Below are 16,048 nucleotides of genomic sequence, written 5' to 3'. Positions count from 1 at the left end.
AAGGTACATCAACTCTAGCTATGCAGTTCTCGTCACTGGAATTCTGTATCTTCACTTGAATTTCTTTTGTAGTGTAGACCTGGCCTGGGGGTGTATATACCTAGAAATAGCGTTAGGAATTTTAACTTGCTCCATTTAATGCAGAACTCTGGTTTATCAGAAGTTGTTTTGTTCTGTGTCATGTCCTCTGATAGCGCTGTGGGGAGAGAATACGCTGTGCCTTACATCTGGTATTGCACACAGCATGATCCGGAAAATGAGGTAATCTTGTGATGCAAATTCAGGCGATTTGGAGAGTCCCATGGTCCTAACCAAATCGGGCGGAAGCCATCTTCAGTATCTTCTGTGAGAGGAGTGAATGCAAGTGTGGCTTTTTTAAAAAGGCATACCCAGAAAATGCAAGATGGTGGCTGCAGCCCAGTCCCAAGGGAATGCTTTAGAAACGGAGGGCAGGTCTACACTAGTTGGGTAAGTCGATCGTAGATACGCAGTTCTAGCAATGGCAATTGCGTAGCTAAAATCGACTTATCTGCAATCGACTTACCTGACTGTCCTCACAGAGGGACATTGACAGGAGAAACTCTTCTGTCAATCTCCCTTACACCTTGCGATATTGAGGAGAATGGGATCAACTGCTGAGCCCAGATAGTTCGATTTTGCGTGTCTCTACCAAGCTCACAAAATCAAACCCCAGAAGATCGCCCCTGACCGAGCAATCTTCCTTGTAGTATAGACATACCCGTAGTGTGGAGATCTTCCTTTTCCAGTGTTACTTAATGAATCTTCATGGAGCCAAAAAGTGAAGCTATTGAAGTATTTGGTTGGATCCCTTCCAACTGTGGGGCCATATATGACACCGTGTGCAGGGCTTCATAAATTCCTGGGGTGGGGGAGGGTAGATTTCATGAAACCCAGAATTTCATTATACTTTAACATGATCTACCGTATGACAGCTGAACAGCAAGAGACTGGCTGATTTCAGGACAGCACCCAAAAAAAAGGATTAGTAATGGGACTGTATGCTTGAGTGATAGATTATCCAGAAAGCAACTCCACCATAAACATTTCTGTCACCTAATCAGAGAAAACAATCTGAGTAGCTACTTCTTTTATTCTGCGTGGTTCAAAATAGAAGTATAATCACAAAACAAAAGCAAACACTGAAATGGCCCCAGAATTTGGGTTAACAAGTTGACTTGCTGGTTATATCGATCATGAAGGCCATGTCTCATATTCAGAATCATTATTTTGTGCTATGTGCAGAGAAGTTCCTGTCAGAAGAATCAAGTTAAGCAGAGTCCTGCGCAAATTCCTTGAGAAGCCACAAGCTCTGTGAAATGCATTTACTTCCCAGGGGGGCCTTAAATCAAGCATCACTTCCACATGCGAGAGAGCAGACTCTATTCATTGTAATTACTCTCTCCTTCTGTTTTCATGGTGATGGGTCAGGTGACCTGAGAAAGATGTGAAGTAGCTTTCCTTCCAGTAGTATGACTGTTTAAATAAATAACCTCATCTTACTTACCCCTGATTCCCGTGGACTCCTGCCTTACTGTCAAATGAAGAAATAAGACAAACCTCCAAGCTGATAGTGTGTGCACAACACCTTGACCTAATCCCTTCTTGCAGTGGTTGGTCAGAGAGTAGTAAATGCCTTTTCAAAGATGCAGAGCAGATGCAAAATGTTCTCTCTACATCCTGGTGCAGTAATGCTAAGGGCATAAATCTTTCTGCTTAATTTACTGCCAGGACACAGAGAGTCCTTGCAATAAGGAATGAGTTATGCTCACAGTACGTTGACTGGAGTATGGCCATTTGTCCACCCGAGGCTCGTTTTATGTTATGCTGGGAGTGTAGCCAACTTCAAAACCTCTGTCATTTTGTGATAAAAGTCTCTCTCTCCCATCACACCTGCTGTTATTTTTCAAACTAAATGTCTCCCTGGCCAACTACAAGAGCAAAAGGTCAGCACATAACTCTGAGGATGTTGCTGCTGAGTCTGATGACCGTACCCAGGTGCTTTGTTTATATGAAGTAAGTTTTGTGCTGCTGCTTTTTGTGTAAGTCCTGCTGAGTCAACCTTGGGGCATGTGCTCTGCTCATTTTGCATTGCTAAAGTGGCACAAAGAGACCTTAAAGGAGGAATCCTGAGTGGGTGCAAAGTCCTTCTGTGACCACACCAGATAATAGGTGTGTGTGTGGGGGTTACATTTCCTCAGCGTGGGTATGGCAGGTATTTCAGAAACCAGGGGTAGAAGCAAAGCTAGAAAGCACTGTATCCAGGGCTCCTGAATGCTGTAATAGTTGCTAGCCTGCTCGATTGTTGCACTTCTCTGCATTAAGCCTGATCTTGGAGAAAAGCTGTATATGCCAACTGTAGGTAGGACAACACTGTGTAGTGCATGGTTTCCCAAACTGGGGGGTGCCCTCTGGGGGGGATGAAGAAATTACAGAGGGGAGTGTGAGGCGACCCAGTGCCCCCATCATCCCTACCACCTGAAGAAAGATCCGGCCTTTGCTTCTGGCTCTTAGCCCCTGCCATTTTATGTGGGTGACCCGGCGCAGCTGCTATAAAAAGCAGGCAGCCGGAAAATACCCATGAGGAGCTAGCCGCCTCCTGCAAATGAGACTGAGTGTGGGTTGGGCGAGGGAGGAGGAGGATGGGGTTAGATGGGGGGCCAGGGAGGCCTGGCTTTGTGGGAGGGCAGAGGAGGGGCTCTGGTGGGTGGCTTGCAGGGTTCAGGTAAGCGGCCAGCTTGTGGGACTCGCGGGGCTCAGGTGACTGGCCCCAGTAGCGTGTGGCTCAGGCGCCTTGGGGTGTCAGATGAGTGGCTGGTCCTGGCAGCATGGGGCTTAGGCGGGTGGCTCGGTTGGCTGGCCCATGGATGGGGTGGGTGGCTGGTGGTCAGGCTGTTGGTCCTGGCAGTGTGGGGCTCAGGCGGCTGCCAGGCAGCTGGAAGGCTGGCCCTGGCACTTGGTAGGTGAGCGAGTGGCTGGCCCTGGTGGTGTGGGGCAGGTCTAGGGTGGGCGGGTGGCTGGCACAGGCTGTTCTGGAGTCTGGCATGGGGCTCAGGCAGCTGGCCAGCTGGGGCTGCACCAGACAACCACAAGGGGTCAAGAAAATTTATTTGTGCTTATTTTTAGTTTTAGGTAACATTTTTATATCAAGCTTTTGTGTTTATTTCAAATTACAAATTGAATTTTTTGTTAAAAGGGGGTTGGAGGATGGTAAAGAAGAGGTGGAGGAGGCATGAGGGGTTCTCAAAAATCAAAGGGGGGGCGTGATCCTGAAAAGTTTGGGAACCACTGGTGTAGTGTGAGACTAGGCTACGGGAACTGGGCCTTTAGGTACAAAGCCTGTGCTTTCTAGATGAATGTAAGTGCCCAGCAAACTCTGGGCATTACAGTAATCGAGATAATGAAGCAAATCCTGGGGTTTAGTTTTATTCAGAAGGTTGTTGTGCTTCCTGTGGGCTATCTCTGTTGTGTAGATATTTATTTCCAAATTATCTTTGTTGAACTGTGAATATTTGCAATGTATTTATATTACAGCGTTTCTCATATCAGTCACCCCATTGTATTCAAATAGTTTTTGTCTGTTATATCTGTCAATAAGGAATTTACCAAGACTGGCTTTGGAATGCTGCACTCTAGTAGTTTTAACAATAAAAATATTTGATTTACTTACACACAAAATGTGAAGAAGGAAAGCAGTATTCCTTTTGGAGATGCCATGCTGGTTAGTTTCCATGATTTCAAATATCATTTGCTTTGCCAAAGACTTTTTATGCAAAAACACTGACCTGACACATGCAGCGTACGTTCTTTTGTAAATGAAAGTATTTGTTGAGTTTGCAGTCATTACAAAACAGAATGCCTAATGAATATTTAGACTATTGCAAGTTCTTCAAAAGCAGGAGGATGGAGAAAATGTGTCAAATTCTGTTCCCGTTGGAGAGCTTGCTTATAAATTTTCAGAGCAAAGTAGTATTTTAGGGCAGGTCTACATAGCAAATTTTGAAATAACAGCCATTGTTTTGAAATAACTACCCTAGTGTCTACACAACACTACACAAATAATTTTGAAATAGTGGTTGGCTTATTTTGAAATTGGTAAACCTCATTCTACATGGAATAGCTATTTTGAAATAGGGGCTATGTAGACAGAGAACAGAGCCTATGCTGAAATAAGCCAAAGTTCATCCAATGGCTCTATTTTGAAATAGGTTCTGTGTATATAGATACTGTATTTCAAAATAGCTAAGTGCTATTTTGAAATGCATTGTTTTTAGCTATGTTATTTCAAAATAAGCTATTTCAGAGTAGTTCTTCCAAAATAGCTTATTTCAAAATAAGGTGCACAATTGGCGTACCAAAAACTGCATAGCAGCCGTCGACCTTGTTGGTAAGTGTACATGTAGTCTCAGGTTGCAAGTGAAACCCATTCCTAAGAACGTTATTTCTGCTATCCTTATTTTGCACATGGGTAAAGAATCATCCACATTATTAAATATATTAAAACCTACATACATAAAAGGAGAGGTGAAAATGTCCTTAAAATGACTGAAAATTACTACAAGGTGGCCACATAAAACCTAATAGGAAACATGCTTTTAAATGACTGTAACTCCAGACTCCACTCTTAAGTTTCAGAGGAGGAAGTACCACGTAAATTGTTGTTGGGGTCAGGCTAGGTGATAGTCAAACTACAATGGGTACATGACAACAAATGTCTGCTGCTAGTAGGCTTATTGGGTGTTGGTATCAGTGTCCTAGCAGGCTCCTGTGCAGGAATTTCTCTGGGGGAAGGTGCTGTTTTTGGAAATGTATGCCACATTTTTTTTAATATAAAGGAGTTCAAAAGTGTTGTGCAATGAGTGTGCCTCAGAGAGGCACTGCAATATACAGCACTACTTTTGCGCAGTGAGAAAAGCAAATATGGTAGGCATCCAGCTTGGCTTACCAGGGAAATCCTTGGTGAGCTTAAACTCAAAAATAATGCATATAGGAAGTGGAAAATTGGACAGTGACTGAGGAGGAGTATAAATATATTGTTGGAGAATGTAAGAGGATAATCAGGAAGGTAAAAGCACAATTGGAATTGCAGCTAGCAAGAAATGTGAAGGGTAATAAAGGCTTCTACAAGCATGTTAACAATAAGAAGGTGATAATGGAGTATGTGGGGCCCTTTCTGGAGGTGGGAGGTAACCTGGTGGCAGATGATGTGGGACAAGCTGAAGTAGTCAGTGGTTTTTGCGTCTGTTTTTATGAACTAGGTCAGCTCCCAGACTACAGCGCTAGACAGTGCAGTATGGAAAGAAGGTGGGCAGCCCTCAGGGAGGAAGGAACAAGTTAAGATCTATTTAGAAGAGCTAGACGTACACAAATCCATGGGTCTGGATTTAATACATCCAAGGGTGCTGAGAGAATTACCAAATGCCATTGCAGAGCCTTTGGCCATTATCTTTGAAAACTTGTGGAGATTGGGAGAAGTCACAGATGATTGGAAAAGGCAAATGTAGTGTCTATCATTAAAAAAAGGAAAGAAGGGCAATCCAGGCAACTATAGACCAGTCAGCCATACCTCAGTCCCTGGAAAAATCATGGAAGGGATCCTCAAGGAGTCCATTCTGAAGCACTTGGAAGAGGGGAAAGTGATCAAAAGTAGTAGACATTGATTCACTAAGGGCAAGTCATACCTGACCGATCTGACTAGCTTCTACAATGACATAACTGGCTCTGTGGACATGAGGAAGCCAATGCATGTGATATACCTTGACTTCAGCAAAGCTTTTGATATAGTCTCCTACAACATTCTTGCCCATAAGTTAAGGAAGTATAGATTGAATAAATGGACCCTATGGCAGACGGAAAGCTGGCTAGATGGTCGGGCCAAATGGTGATCAAGGGCCACCCGGTATAGAAGAAATGTAGATGCATCGGAGGTCATCTAGTCCAGCCCCCAACCTAAAGCAGGATCAGCCCTCACTAAGTCATCCCAGCCAGGACTTTGTCAAGCCCGGGCTTGAAAACCTCTAGAGATGGAGATTCCACCACCTCTCTAGGTAAAGTGTTACAGTGCTTCACCAGTGTTTAGTTGGAGGGAGACTTTTTAATATATTGCTTGGCATTCTCTGACACAATTTTTTGTCTTTTTTTAAATTAACTACATCATCCTAAATCTCTGAACTGAACTGAATTGTATTACCCTATTTTGGCTTTATGAAATCTGGAGAAATGGGGCAATCTCTCTTTTGGCAGTTAATCAATACCAAGTAGGATGTCTTCATGTCACTCTCCTATTTGTGAGTCCATTGATGGCTGAGTAGCCCAATTCTGGAGCCTGAGGTCTTATCACAGAAGGGGCAGGTGTTGATAGCTGTTGGACAGATGTGGAGTAGTTTTTGACACTTCATCTCCACCTCTCCTTGTCAGCTCTGTGGTGGGACCTCTCAGGTTGCGCCACCCGCTTGCAGACTACCTCTCTCCACTGGGAACCATCTTGGGAAAGGTTCTCCCAAGAGTTTACACCGATGCCACACTTTTTCATGTGTCCCTTCAGCATGTCCTTAAAGCACTTCCTCTGGTATTCTATAAGGCTGGTCCAAACTGCTTGATTGCTTAAAATGGTTACTCTACATTTACCTCACTTCAATGTGAGAGCAAAATTCTTCCTGCTGTTGGTTACAGAGAAAGGCACACTTATGTCATACAGTTGGAGCTGTGATGTGCAAATATAAGAAAAGAGTACTGATTCCAAGCTATAACTTAGTGACCATGGCCCTTTATATTACCATAAAGTGATGAAAGCAACATCACATTCAGTGGTAAGAACATACACCAGGTGAAAATTTTGTATGTTTGCGGACATGAATGAACAATTTTTCTGCTTCTGTAGGAGCACATGGATCGCACAGTTCTTGCATTGGTCTCTTGTAGTTGGATTTCTCTCATGACATAGTGCCAAATGCTCACTGGCATAGGGAAAAGGCTGGACCAGGAGGTTGTTAGCAGTGTGGCTGTGGCTGTATTGGTCCTGAGATATGAGGGAGTCCAGGTGAGTGACAGCAGTCATTTATTAGACCAAGAGAAGTTGAATCATTAATGGCACCTGAAATTACTGTCAAATTGCAAGCCATGCTGCTGGGCTAGATTAGATTTTGCCACTGGGGTTGTAGCCATGCTCTAAAGTAGAGTTGTTTAACCAAGCCCTGATTCAGCAAAGTGCTTCTGATGTGCTTAAATCTGCACCTATCTAACAAAGCATTTAAAACAAGAGTCGGCAACCTTTCCAAGGCAGAGTGCTGAAATCTGACCTTCTGACTTCTGTGTATGGTCCAAGTACCGGTGATGCTTTTTAAGTCACTAAAGCTGCGTCTACACGTGCACGCTACTTCGAAGTAGCGGCACCAACTTCGACGTTAGGTGGCGAGACGTCGAAGTCGCTAACCTCATGAGGAGATAGGAATAGCGCCCTACTTCGACGTTCAACGTCGAAATAGGGACCGTGTAGACGATCCGCGTCCCGCAACGTCGAAATTGCTGGGTCCTCCATGGCGGCCATCAGCTGGGGGGTTGAGAGATGCTCTCTCTCCAGCCCCTGCGGGGCTCTATGGTCACCGTGGGCAGCAGCCCAGGGCTTCTGGCTGCTTCTGCGGCAGCTGGGGATCTATGCTGCAGGCACAGGGTCTGCAACCAGTTGTCAGCTCTGTGTATCTTGTGTTGTTTAGTGCAACTGTGTCTGGGAGGGGCCCTTTAAGGGAGCGGCTTGCTGTTGAGTCCGCCCTGTGACCCTGTCTGCAGCTGTGCCTGGCATCCCTATTTCGATGTGTGCTACTTTGACGTGTAGATGTTCCCTCGCTGCGCCTATTTCGATGTTGGGCTGAGCAACGTCGAAGTTGAAGATCGACGTTGCCGGCCCTGGAGGACGTGTAGACGTTATTCATCGAAATAGACTATTTCGATGTCGGCTGCACGTGTAGACGTAGCCTAATAGTCCTACTTAAAACAGATTCATTCATAAATAAATAAAGATGCAGAGCTTTATGGTTTTGGTGGTGGTTGGTAGTATTTGCTGGTCTTTTGTTAATCCACAGGTGACATGGCTTTGAGCAAGCTCCTGGCTGCATGGGGAAGGAGGGGTGGGGCAGAGCTCCTGCCCCACATGCTGATGAAATTAGCTCTCATGCCATTCTTGGCACCTGTGCCAGGGTTCCCTTACCCGTGGTTTGAAGCATGTGCTTAAAGATATGCATACATTTAAGCCCCTTTGATGAACGTGAGAGTTAAGCAGATGCAAAGTGAATAGAGACTTCAGTCCCTTATTTGTTTAGGAAATTGTTAATCAAAATACAGAAGATAATACAGTATTATCTGGGTGGAAAGTAGACCAGCTGGTAAAGGCACTGTCCTTCCAGGGATTTACTACAGCTGTTCAGCTTCTCTGTTTGAGGAGTTGCAGGACTGAAGTCAGTAGTTTTGCACAGATTCTGTGGGACAAAAGCAATATCCTGGTGCTTAAGACTTTCCCATTCCCCTTTTCTTGTACACTCACTTAAGGGCCAAGTACCTTGTGGCCTAATATGTTTAATGCCATTTAACCACCTGGTCAAAGATTGTTTGCTTCTACCTGTTATGAGGTAAATAATAAGCCAGCCTTTATTCTGGTACTTACTGTGCATTTCCTTTAAAACTCTTAAAAGTGTTTAAAGCAGGAATTCCCAACCTGTGGGTCAGGACCCAAGCATGGGTTGTGATTAGATTTGTTAAGGGTTGCCAGTAGCTCAGAGCTGCCTGCGGCTCTTAAAGGAGTCATTTGCAGCTCCTTAATGCTGCCACATCCAGTATCTATCTCTATCAACAGAGAAGCAATTACACATTACAAAGACAGCTTCTGCACCTTTGGTATTCGTAGTCATCCCAGGCAAACCACTTAATAGACTTAATTTCCCCTGTCCCTCCTTGTTGTTCTGTGTAGCTGATTTTTCATTTTTTGTATCTTCCCCAGACCCTCAGTGTGTTTCCCCCACCCTGAGTGTGACCCCCACAGCGCTAGTGTGACTCCTCCAGGCCCCAACCTCCCCAGCCTGTGTGACTACTCCCAGCCTCTGAGTGTGACCCCCACCCGACTGTGACCCCTTCAGCTCCTGACTGCTTCACCCTAACCTCCCAGCCCTTGAGTGTGACTCCCCCTTTCCCTGCCAAGCCCCCAGTCCCTGAGTGTAACCCTCCAGCCTCTGAATATGGGGATTGAGCAGGGGGAGTGGTTTGAGGATGAGGGTCTTTCCCCCACCACAACTCAGATGAACTATAATAATAAAGTAATAATTAACTATAATAAGTGTAGTATTATTATTAATACACTTTCCCTTTTTCTATGAAATAACTACTATGCATATATAAACATGGGTGGGCACAATTTTATATTCTTGCCTCAGGTGCAAAATTAGCTGGTTATGACACTGTTTCCCTCCACCCCCCATTTTTGAATTGCCTTGGGTCACCAAGACTTACTGAATTGTCAAAAGGGGTCCCTGTCTGTAAAAGGCTGAGAACCTCTGGTTTAAAGGATAGTAAAGATTGTGGAGGGCCTAATCCTGCAAACATTGTCATGCATCTGACATTATGCGACAACTCTGGTGAATGAAACTGAGCATCTGTGTATGTGTCTTCAGGATTGGGCCCTAAAGAACCTCTGTCCACAGCAGGACTCCCATTGCTGTCAGTGGGAGTGATGCAGCTTAATAGGCAGACCATAGAATCTGGGTAAAATAAGTTCTGAGGCAGAGTCACAGCTGGGATCCATTCCGGGTTCTGTGCAGCTTCTGCTGCTGTGTAGGTGCTTTAAAATTCCCAGAGTGGTCTAAGTATTGTGTCTAGTGGGAATCACCTAATTCTTCCCACCAATCCTTTGTTTCCTTTCAACCAACTTTATCATCTTCTACTTCATCTCCCCTATTTTGATTTTTCTCTTGAGAAATAGTATTATTGAATCTTGGAAAAGGGATCAGATCTGTTTGCATAATCAGCAGTGCGTCAGATCTAATCACGAGTCTTTTCTGAGCATGACCGAAACAGTTGCATGCACAAATTATTCTCCTTTTGTAATCTAGTATGTTTCCTTCCCTTTTTAGGGGCCCCTTGGTTTGGATGGCAAGCCAGTAAGTAGTGCACCAAGTGTCAAATGTACTATTTCTAGTTACTCCATGAGACAGATCTGTGCAGAGCTGAATATTATAATATCGGAACACTGTATTATATTTTATATATTACATTATTATACTGTCTATATTATAATAATGGAACTCTGTATTATAATTGTTACAAAGTGCGTTAAAGCCAGCATACCCTGGAAGCTGAGTGGTTGGGCAACGGCCCAGCAGGGATTCAGGTGACACCCAGCTGATTAGCAGAACACTCACAGCCAGCAGCATGTGTTTCTACTGCTGGTGCACATCCCTATTTGCCTTGGTGTATACAACAAAATTCATTCTGCCCATGGATGGAAAAATGAGAGGGAACACTGTTTCTAGCAGGTGTTTCTAGAAATGATTTAATAGCTCAAGCAATGTCCTGCTTCTTGTAATCAATATCACTTGTGTTTGAGATGCAGATTAGAAATGCTTTTTCTGTTTTTAGTCTGGGGTTTTCTGCTGATGAACGAGAAACAGAGTGTGATCTCATTGGTCCTTCCTGAGACATCCTCCTCTTGTGCAAAACAATGTGTGACATATGTAAAAACGAAAGAGAAGTATAGTTGAATGGGAATGAAAGTAGGAAATAAAGAATCTTATTCTTTCTAGTAAAATCACTGGAGTTGAGAGGTGTGTGCTGATACATATGCTGCTTTTTTATTCTGCTCTCACTTACATTTACAGGGACCTCCAGGACCAAAAGGGGAAAAGGTAAAGACTCAAAACTCACCAAAATATGTTTTTTAAAACCCTCTACAATGCATTAGCAAATACTTATTTTTTCTTAAGCACTGAGACTCTGCTACGGGCAAGTCCTGTCTTCAAATTGGTTCATGGTGGACCATGGAGCCAAAAGGCTAAATTCTCCCATTACCTTGGCAAAACCAATGTTTTATTCTCCTGTGGGGGATTCTCTCCTGCGAGGGATGGATTAGCAGATGCTAACTTTTCCAAGCTATAGGGCTCCAAGCCAGAGGACTTGACACATCCACATGCCACCCTTTTCTCCAGCAACACAGAGAGCTTTGTGGCTGTGCTCCCCCCCATTTCCAACCCTATTTCCAGGCTTTGTCTCCCCTCTGAGCATTAAAAAGGCCACAGAAAAGTGGCTATTGGTTCAATACACAAGCTTAGCCCATGCACCATTTCTCCACGTAGATAACAGGCAGTGGCTGTGGGAGCCTTAAAAAATGGAAAATACCTTTCAGCAGCTGCTCATCTCCACCAGTGCACAATTGTTCCCTATCACATTGTCTCAAGGCCTTTGTCCTGCCTGAGTTTCAATGAGTTAAGCTGGGGGCTCTTGCCGATTTCCTTGGGCTACCGTTCTACTTGCCTCCCACTCAGTCATGTATGTCTGAAAATTGAACTCTAATTGCTCTGTCTTCCTGTTTTGTGTGACATGTAGGGTGAACCAGGGGACATCGGCCCAAGGGTGAGTACCAGTGGCACTTCACTTATTTTTCTAAAGCACAACCAAATCCCACTCTGGTAAAGGAAAGCAAAGTGATGTGTGATATTTGTCTGCAAACCGTCCTCCGGTGAAGGATTGGAGGGGTTGTGTTCTGACATCAGTGTTGAGTCTTGGGCATCATTTTCTTCTCCAGACAAGTAGCAGAGTATGGCCTGGAGATATGGAGGCTTTAATTAAGAATCTTCAGCCCTGTGATCCCAGGTCACTTTTGAATTTGTTTCCCATCTCTAGGTCTTCTTTCCCTTGAGAAAGAAGAACAGAAATACCAGCAGCCTCCACGATACTTTTGAGATGACTATTACTGTTATTTATTTGTATTATGGTCATACCTAGAATCATCATTCAAGGATCAGGGCCCCCTCTGTACCTGACAGTGTACACATGCAAATAGTGAAAAAGACTCTCTTTCTGCCCCCACCGAATTTACAATCTCAGGGTCTGTCTGCGCTACCAGGAAGATCAACCTGGTCAGTGTCGAGCTTCCAGAGTTCGATTTCACATGCCTGGTCAAGATGCACAAAATCGAAGTATCTGGGGTCAGCAGTCAATTCCTATACTCCTCCAATATTGAAACTTCAAAGTTATTTTTGTTGTGTAGGCAGAGCCTTGGTGTTTCTTTCGTTCTTGGGTATTCTTTTCACAATCTAGTCTGGTAATTGCTTTTGGCTGCCTCTGATTGAGAACAAAGATGTAACCAACCAAAGTGAGGAGAGAGAACAGTTTCTGCTAGAACAAATGGAAATCAGTGACCTGTTCTGGGAATGAAACTGATACGTAGTGTTTTTAACCTGCAAAGTAAACCATTTGAAATAGAACAACAGTGTGGGTTCCTTCAGCAAATACTCCTTTAGCCAGAACAGAGCAGTTATGTATGGTAGGTGAAGGCTCAACATGCCAAGGAATAAGATATGGTATGTGTGCCATCAGACAGGTGCTTTCTACAGAACTGTGTTTTACTCCCGTGAGGAAAGGTTTAATTAGCCCACAGTGCGTAGACACAGGCAGAGCTGAAATTCCTATGTCTGCTGGAGGTGTCTAAGAATGCCCAGCATTGTTAAATTGCTGTGCACCTGTCTAAGCCTAGAGGCTGACACAAAGAGAATAACCAAGGAGCTGGCTGCTGGAAGATGGCTCAGCTGCTGCTTTGATGTTGGGTTTCTTGGAATCTTTTTTTGGTGTGTGCTTAAAAGTAGGATGAGCATTTGGCTAAGGAACCCCATATGGGTCCTTCCTCGATATTAAATATACGATATTCTCCTTTGCACAGCTGTGTTCAGACTGAGTCTCGCTTACATTCTGGTGGTTTTCCTCTGAGGCTGGAAGAGGTCATCGGTAGTGGAGCTGTCACTTTAAGATGATCCAGGACCCCAGCCTTCCATCAGACTTTCTATTTGTGGAGTCTCAGAATATCCCACACTGCTCTGATTGTACCACATAGTTAATGTCTCTCTTAACAAAGAGCATTAATTATGGCTCCTGGCAAGACAGTATGTGAGTCGGTGATGGTCTGTGCAAGGGGAATGAAGAAACACCCCCCCACACACACACACACACACACGCACACTCACCTAACCACCCCTGTCATTGTCAGATCACAGTCAAAGGGGAACAGGCCTTGGAAATATTGCAATAAAATAGTGGTTGTCCACTTACCCAGCAGAAGGTGGTGTGAGGTGGGCCTTTGAGATTCAGAGGTGAAGTTTGGTTAGTAATTGCTGGGCATGGTGTGTTCAGCAGGAAAGGTAGAGTCTGTACCAACACCTCTTTGCTGTAGTGAGAATAAGTATCCAGAGCGGATGGTGTCCATACCTCGGAGCAGCAATCACAATGCAGGGATGTGAAGAAGAGAAGAGGGGATAAAGAAGAAAAGGTGCCCTTGGCACCCTTCAGACTGGAAAGAGGAGGGAACTTTACCATCCAAGGGGGTCTTTCCATATTACACAATTCAATGAATACATCTGTGGGTAATTACTGGGTTACTGTGCAGTACTGTGTGTGTGGTTGGTAAATTGTCAGGATATGCTATTGTTGTCTGCCTAGGGTCCCAGTTTCCAGGAAATGGGAAAAACAATGAGTTGTGGCACTTTAGAGACTAACAAGTTGATTTGGTCATAAGCTTTCGTGGGCTCAGGTCCACTTGGCTGATTTGTGGCATTCCCAACTTCTGCCTCACAACCTTATTTGGAGAATTTGCTGCAAAGAATTGTCTTCTGCGGGAGAAGTGTTTGGGGCGTGTGTTTGGTGAGGGGGAACAGAGCCCTTGTTATACTGAGCCTGGCACCTTACCAAGAGGCTTTTGAGTTCTGGTGGGTCTTGTCACCATGCAGTGGCGAATTGTGATAGTTTTGATAGTGTCTTTCAGCATCTTTGGGGCGAAGAATTGATCTTTTTTTAACCTAAAAACAAAATTGTATAAACTCCTGTTGCATAATTTGGAGGTGGGACTAGCTTACCAGGAATACACTTAACTGTCCAGGTGTGCAGAGCTAACTGCTTATTAATCCTTATGAAATGTTCTGGGTCAGAACTGAAAAGTTTAGGGCTTCTTTTGGTGTGGTGTTCATTGCCCTATGCTCCAGGACTAGAGGGCACTTGACACTCAGCTGAATCACGCTGCTAGGTGTATTTGTTTTACAAACATACCTGATGTCCCAGTGACTGAGGTAAACTGACACATTCAGCTTAATTTTCAGAGGCTTCTAAATCAGCTGGGAGATAGGAGCCACTTTTTAAAAATTATACAAAGTGCCTAAGTCAAAGTTTCATTGACTTTAAATGGAGATGTAGGCGCTGAAGTCACATAGGTTCCTTTTGTAATGTTTAGCCCGCCATCTTTGAAACACCCCGGGAAGATTTGGGTTCCAAGATTTGACCCTTTTATCTGTGGATGAAGTTCACCCATGTGGAGAGAGCTAGTCCCAAGCATAGGCACTATTTAAATTCCCACTCAAGTCCTTAATATGGGGGCTAAGTGCAGAGTGAGCCTTATGCTGGCTATTAGCACAGGTGTGGTGTGTATCTGAACAGGAGCACCAGGCAGTCCAAACACAGATACGTAACAACCTTCGTGGACCACAATGCAAGGTGAGGGCCTGTGTGAACTACAGAAGATATTACTGGTAAGGCCAGAATGGACTACTATGATCAGGTCCAAAAGGGGCAGTTGCACAGGGAGCCCAGAGTTCTGCTGCTCCACATGGCTGTAAGGCACAGAGGGGCTAGTGCCTTGATCCAAGAGATGCTCAGGGCTGACTATCCTAGACCCCATCTCCTCCACCCTTGGCCCCTTCCAGGGCACACAACTTGCCCCCCACACACACACTTTGCTGTAGGGCTGTTGGCCCCACTGACTATAGATATCACCTGATCTTCTACAGAACACAGGCTGGAGATCCTTATCCAGTAATTTTGGCAACTACCCCATCACTTCGCATAAGTCTAAAAGGCTTCAAGTGATGGACAGCCACCTCAGACCCAGGTAGCTCATTCTAGTGGTTAATTACTTGCACCTAATTGCACCTTCTTGCTGGTCTGCATATCTATCTATCTATCAGAATCGGAATGGACCTTCAGTGGTCATCAAGTCCAGCCCCCTGTACTCACAGCAGGACCTATCACCACCCCTGACAGATTTTTTTTTAATCTATTTGCCCGATCCCTAAATGGACCCCTCAAAGATTAAGCTCACAACGCTGTGTTTAGCAGGCCAGTGCTCAAACCACTGAGCTATCCCTCCCTATTTGTCTATCTTCAGCATCCAATCATGGGCTTTCACGATTCCTTTTTCTGCTAGATTAAAAAGTGCCCCAAAACAAACTAACCAACAGAGAAAGACAACAAAAGAGGAGATCCTGGCTGATGAGAGAGAAGCACAAAGGAGGCTAGTGATTAATGGGGTTTGACTCTACTGTGACCTGCTTTGCTTTATGGAGTGTCATGATGGTGGATTATATGTAAGACCTCATGACTCATTGTGCAGCAGTTGTCTTATGTAATTAAAAATAGTTTGGAAGCAATTCACAGATGTTGTCAATTACCCATAAAAATAATGTGCATTCAGAAGTGTTTGTATTGCGAAATGTGTTTGTTCCCCAGTTTCTCAATGTGTTGTCTCCCTGGGGAAGCCTCGGCTCTGGGGCCTCAGCAGTACAGTTAAGCAGTCGAATTCTAGTCCTAAAAGTTTGTGGTTCACAAATGAATCAGATGTGTCTGGGCTTCGAGGCACTTTTACTCACAGCTTAGCTCTTCTGATCCTATCCCTAAAACGGGGGTGAGCAAATTTTTACGTCAGGCCCCACTTTTCCTCCCTGCAGTTAGCAGCTCCCCACCCCCCATACCTATCTAATGTAATCCAAACTGATGAAAATTTCAGTTGTGTTCA

The 16,048-nt window shown here is 44.5% G+C and overlaps 1 protein-coding gene across 1 annotated transcript in view; it reads left to right on the top strand.

Annotated features, from left to right (window-relative positions):
- The window catches only part of COL23A1 (collagen type XXIII alpha 1 chain), a 374,481-nt gene that overhangs the window by 313,848 nt on the left and 44,585 nt on the right, over positions 1-16,048 (top strand). Inside the window, exons 5-7 of the mRNA XM_075009626.1 lie at positions 10,134-10,160; positions 10,878-10,904; positions 11,602-11,628. Of these exons, the coding sequence (XP_074865727.1) occupies positions 10,134-10,160; positions 10,878-10,904; positions 11,602-11,628 (81 nt within the window). The remainder of the gene's footprint in view (positions 1-10,133; positions 10,161-10,877; positions 10,905-11,601; positions 11,629-16,048) is intronic.

Source organism: Carettochelys insculpta, chromosome 15 (genome assembly GCF_033958435.1).
Source record: "Carettochelys insculpta isolate YL-2023 chromosome 15, ASM3395843v1, whole genome shotgun sequence".
Classification (NCBI taxonomy): domain Eukaryota; kingdom Metazoa; phylum Chordata; order Testudines; family Carettochelyidae; genus Carettochelys; species Carettochelys insculpta.
Note: the sequence above shows the minus strand (reverse complement) of the source record. Positions and strands in the feature narration are given on the sequence as shown.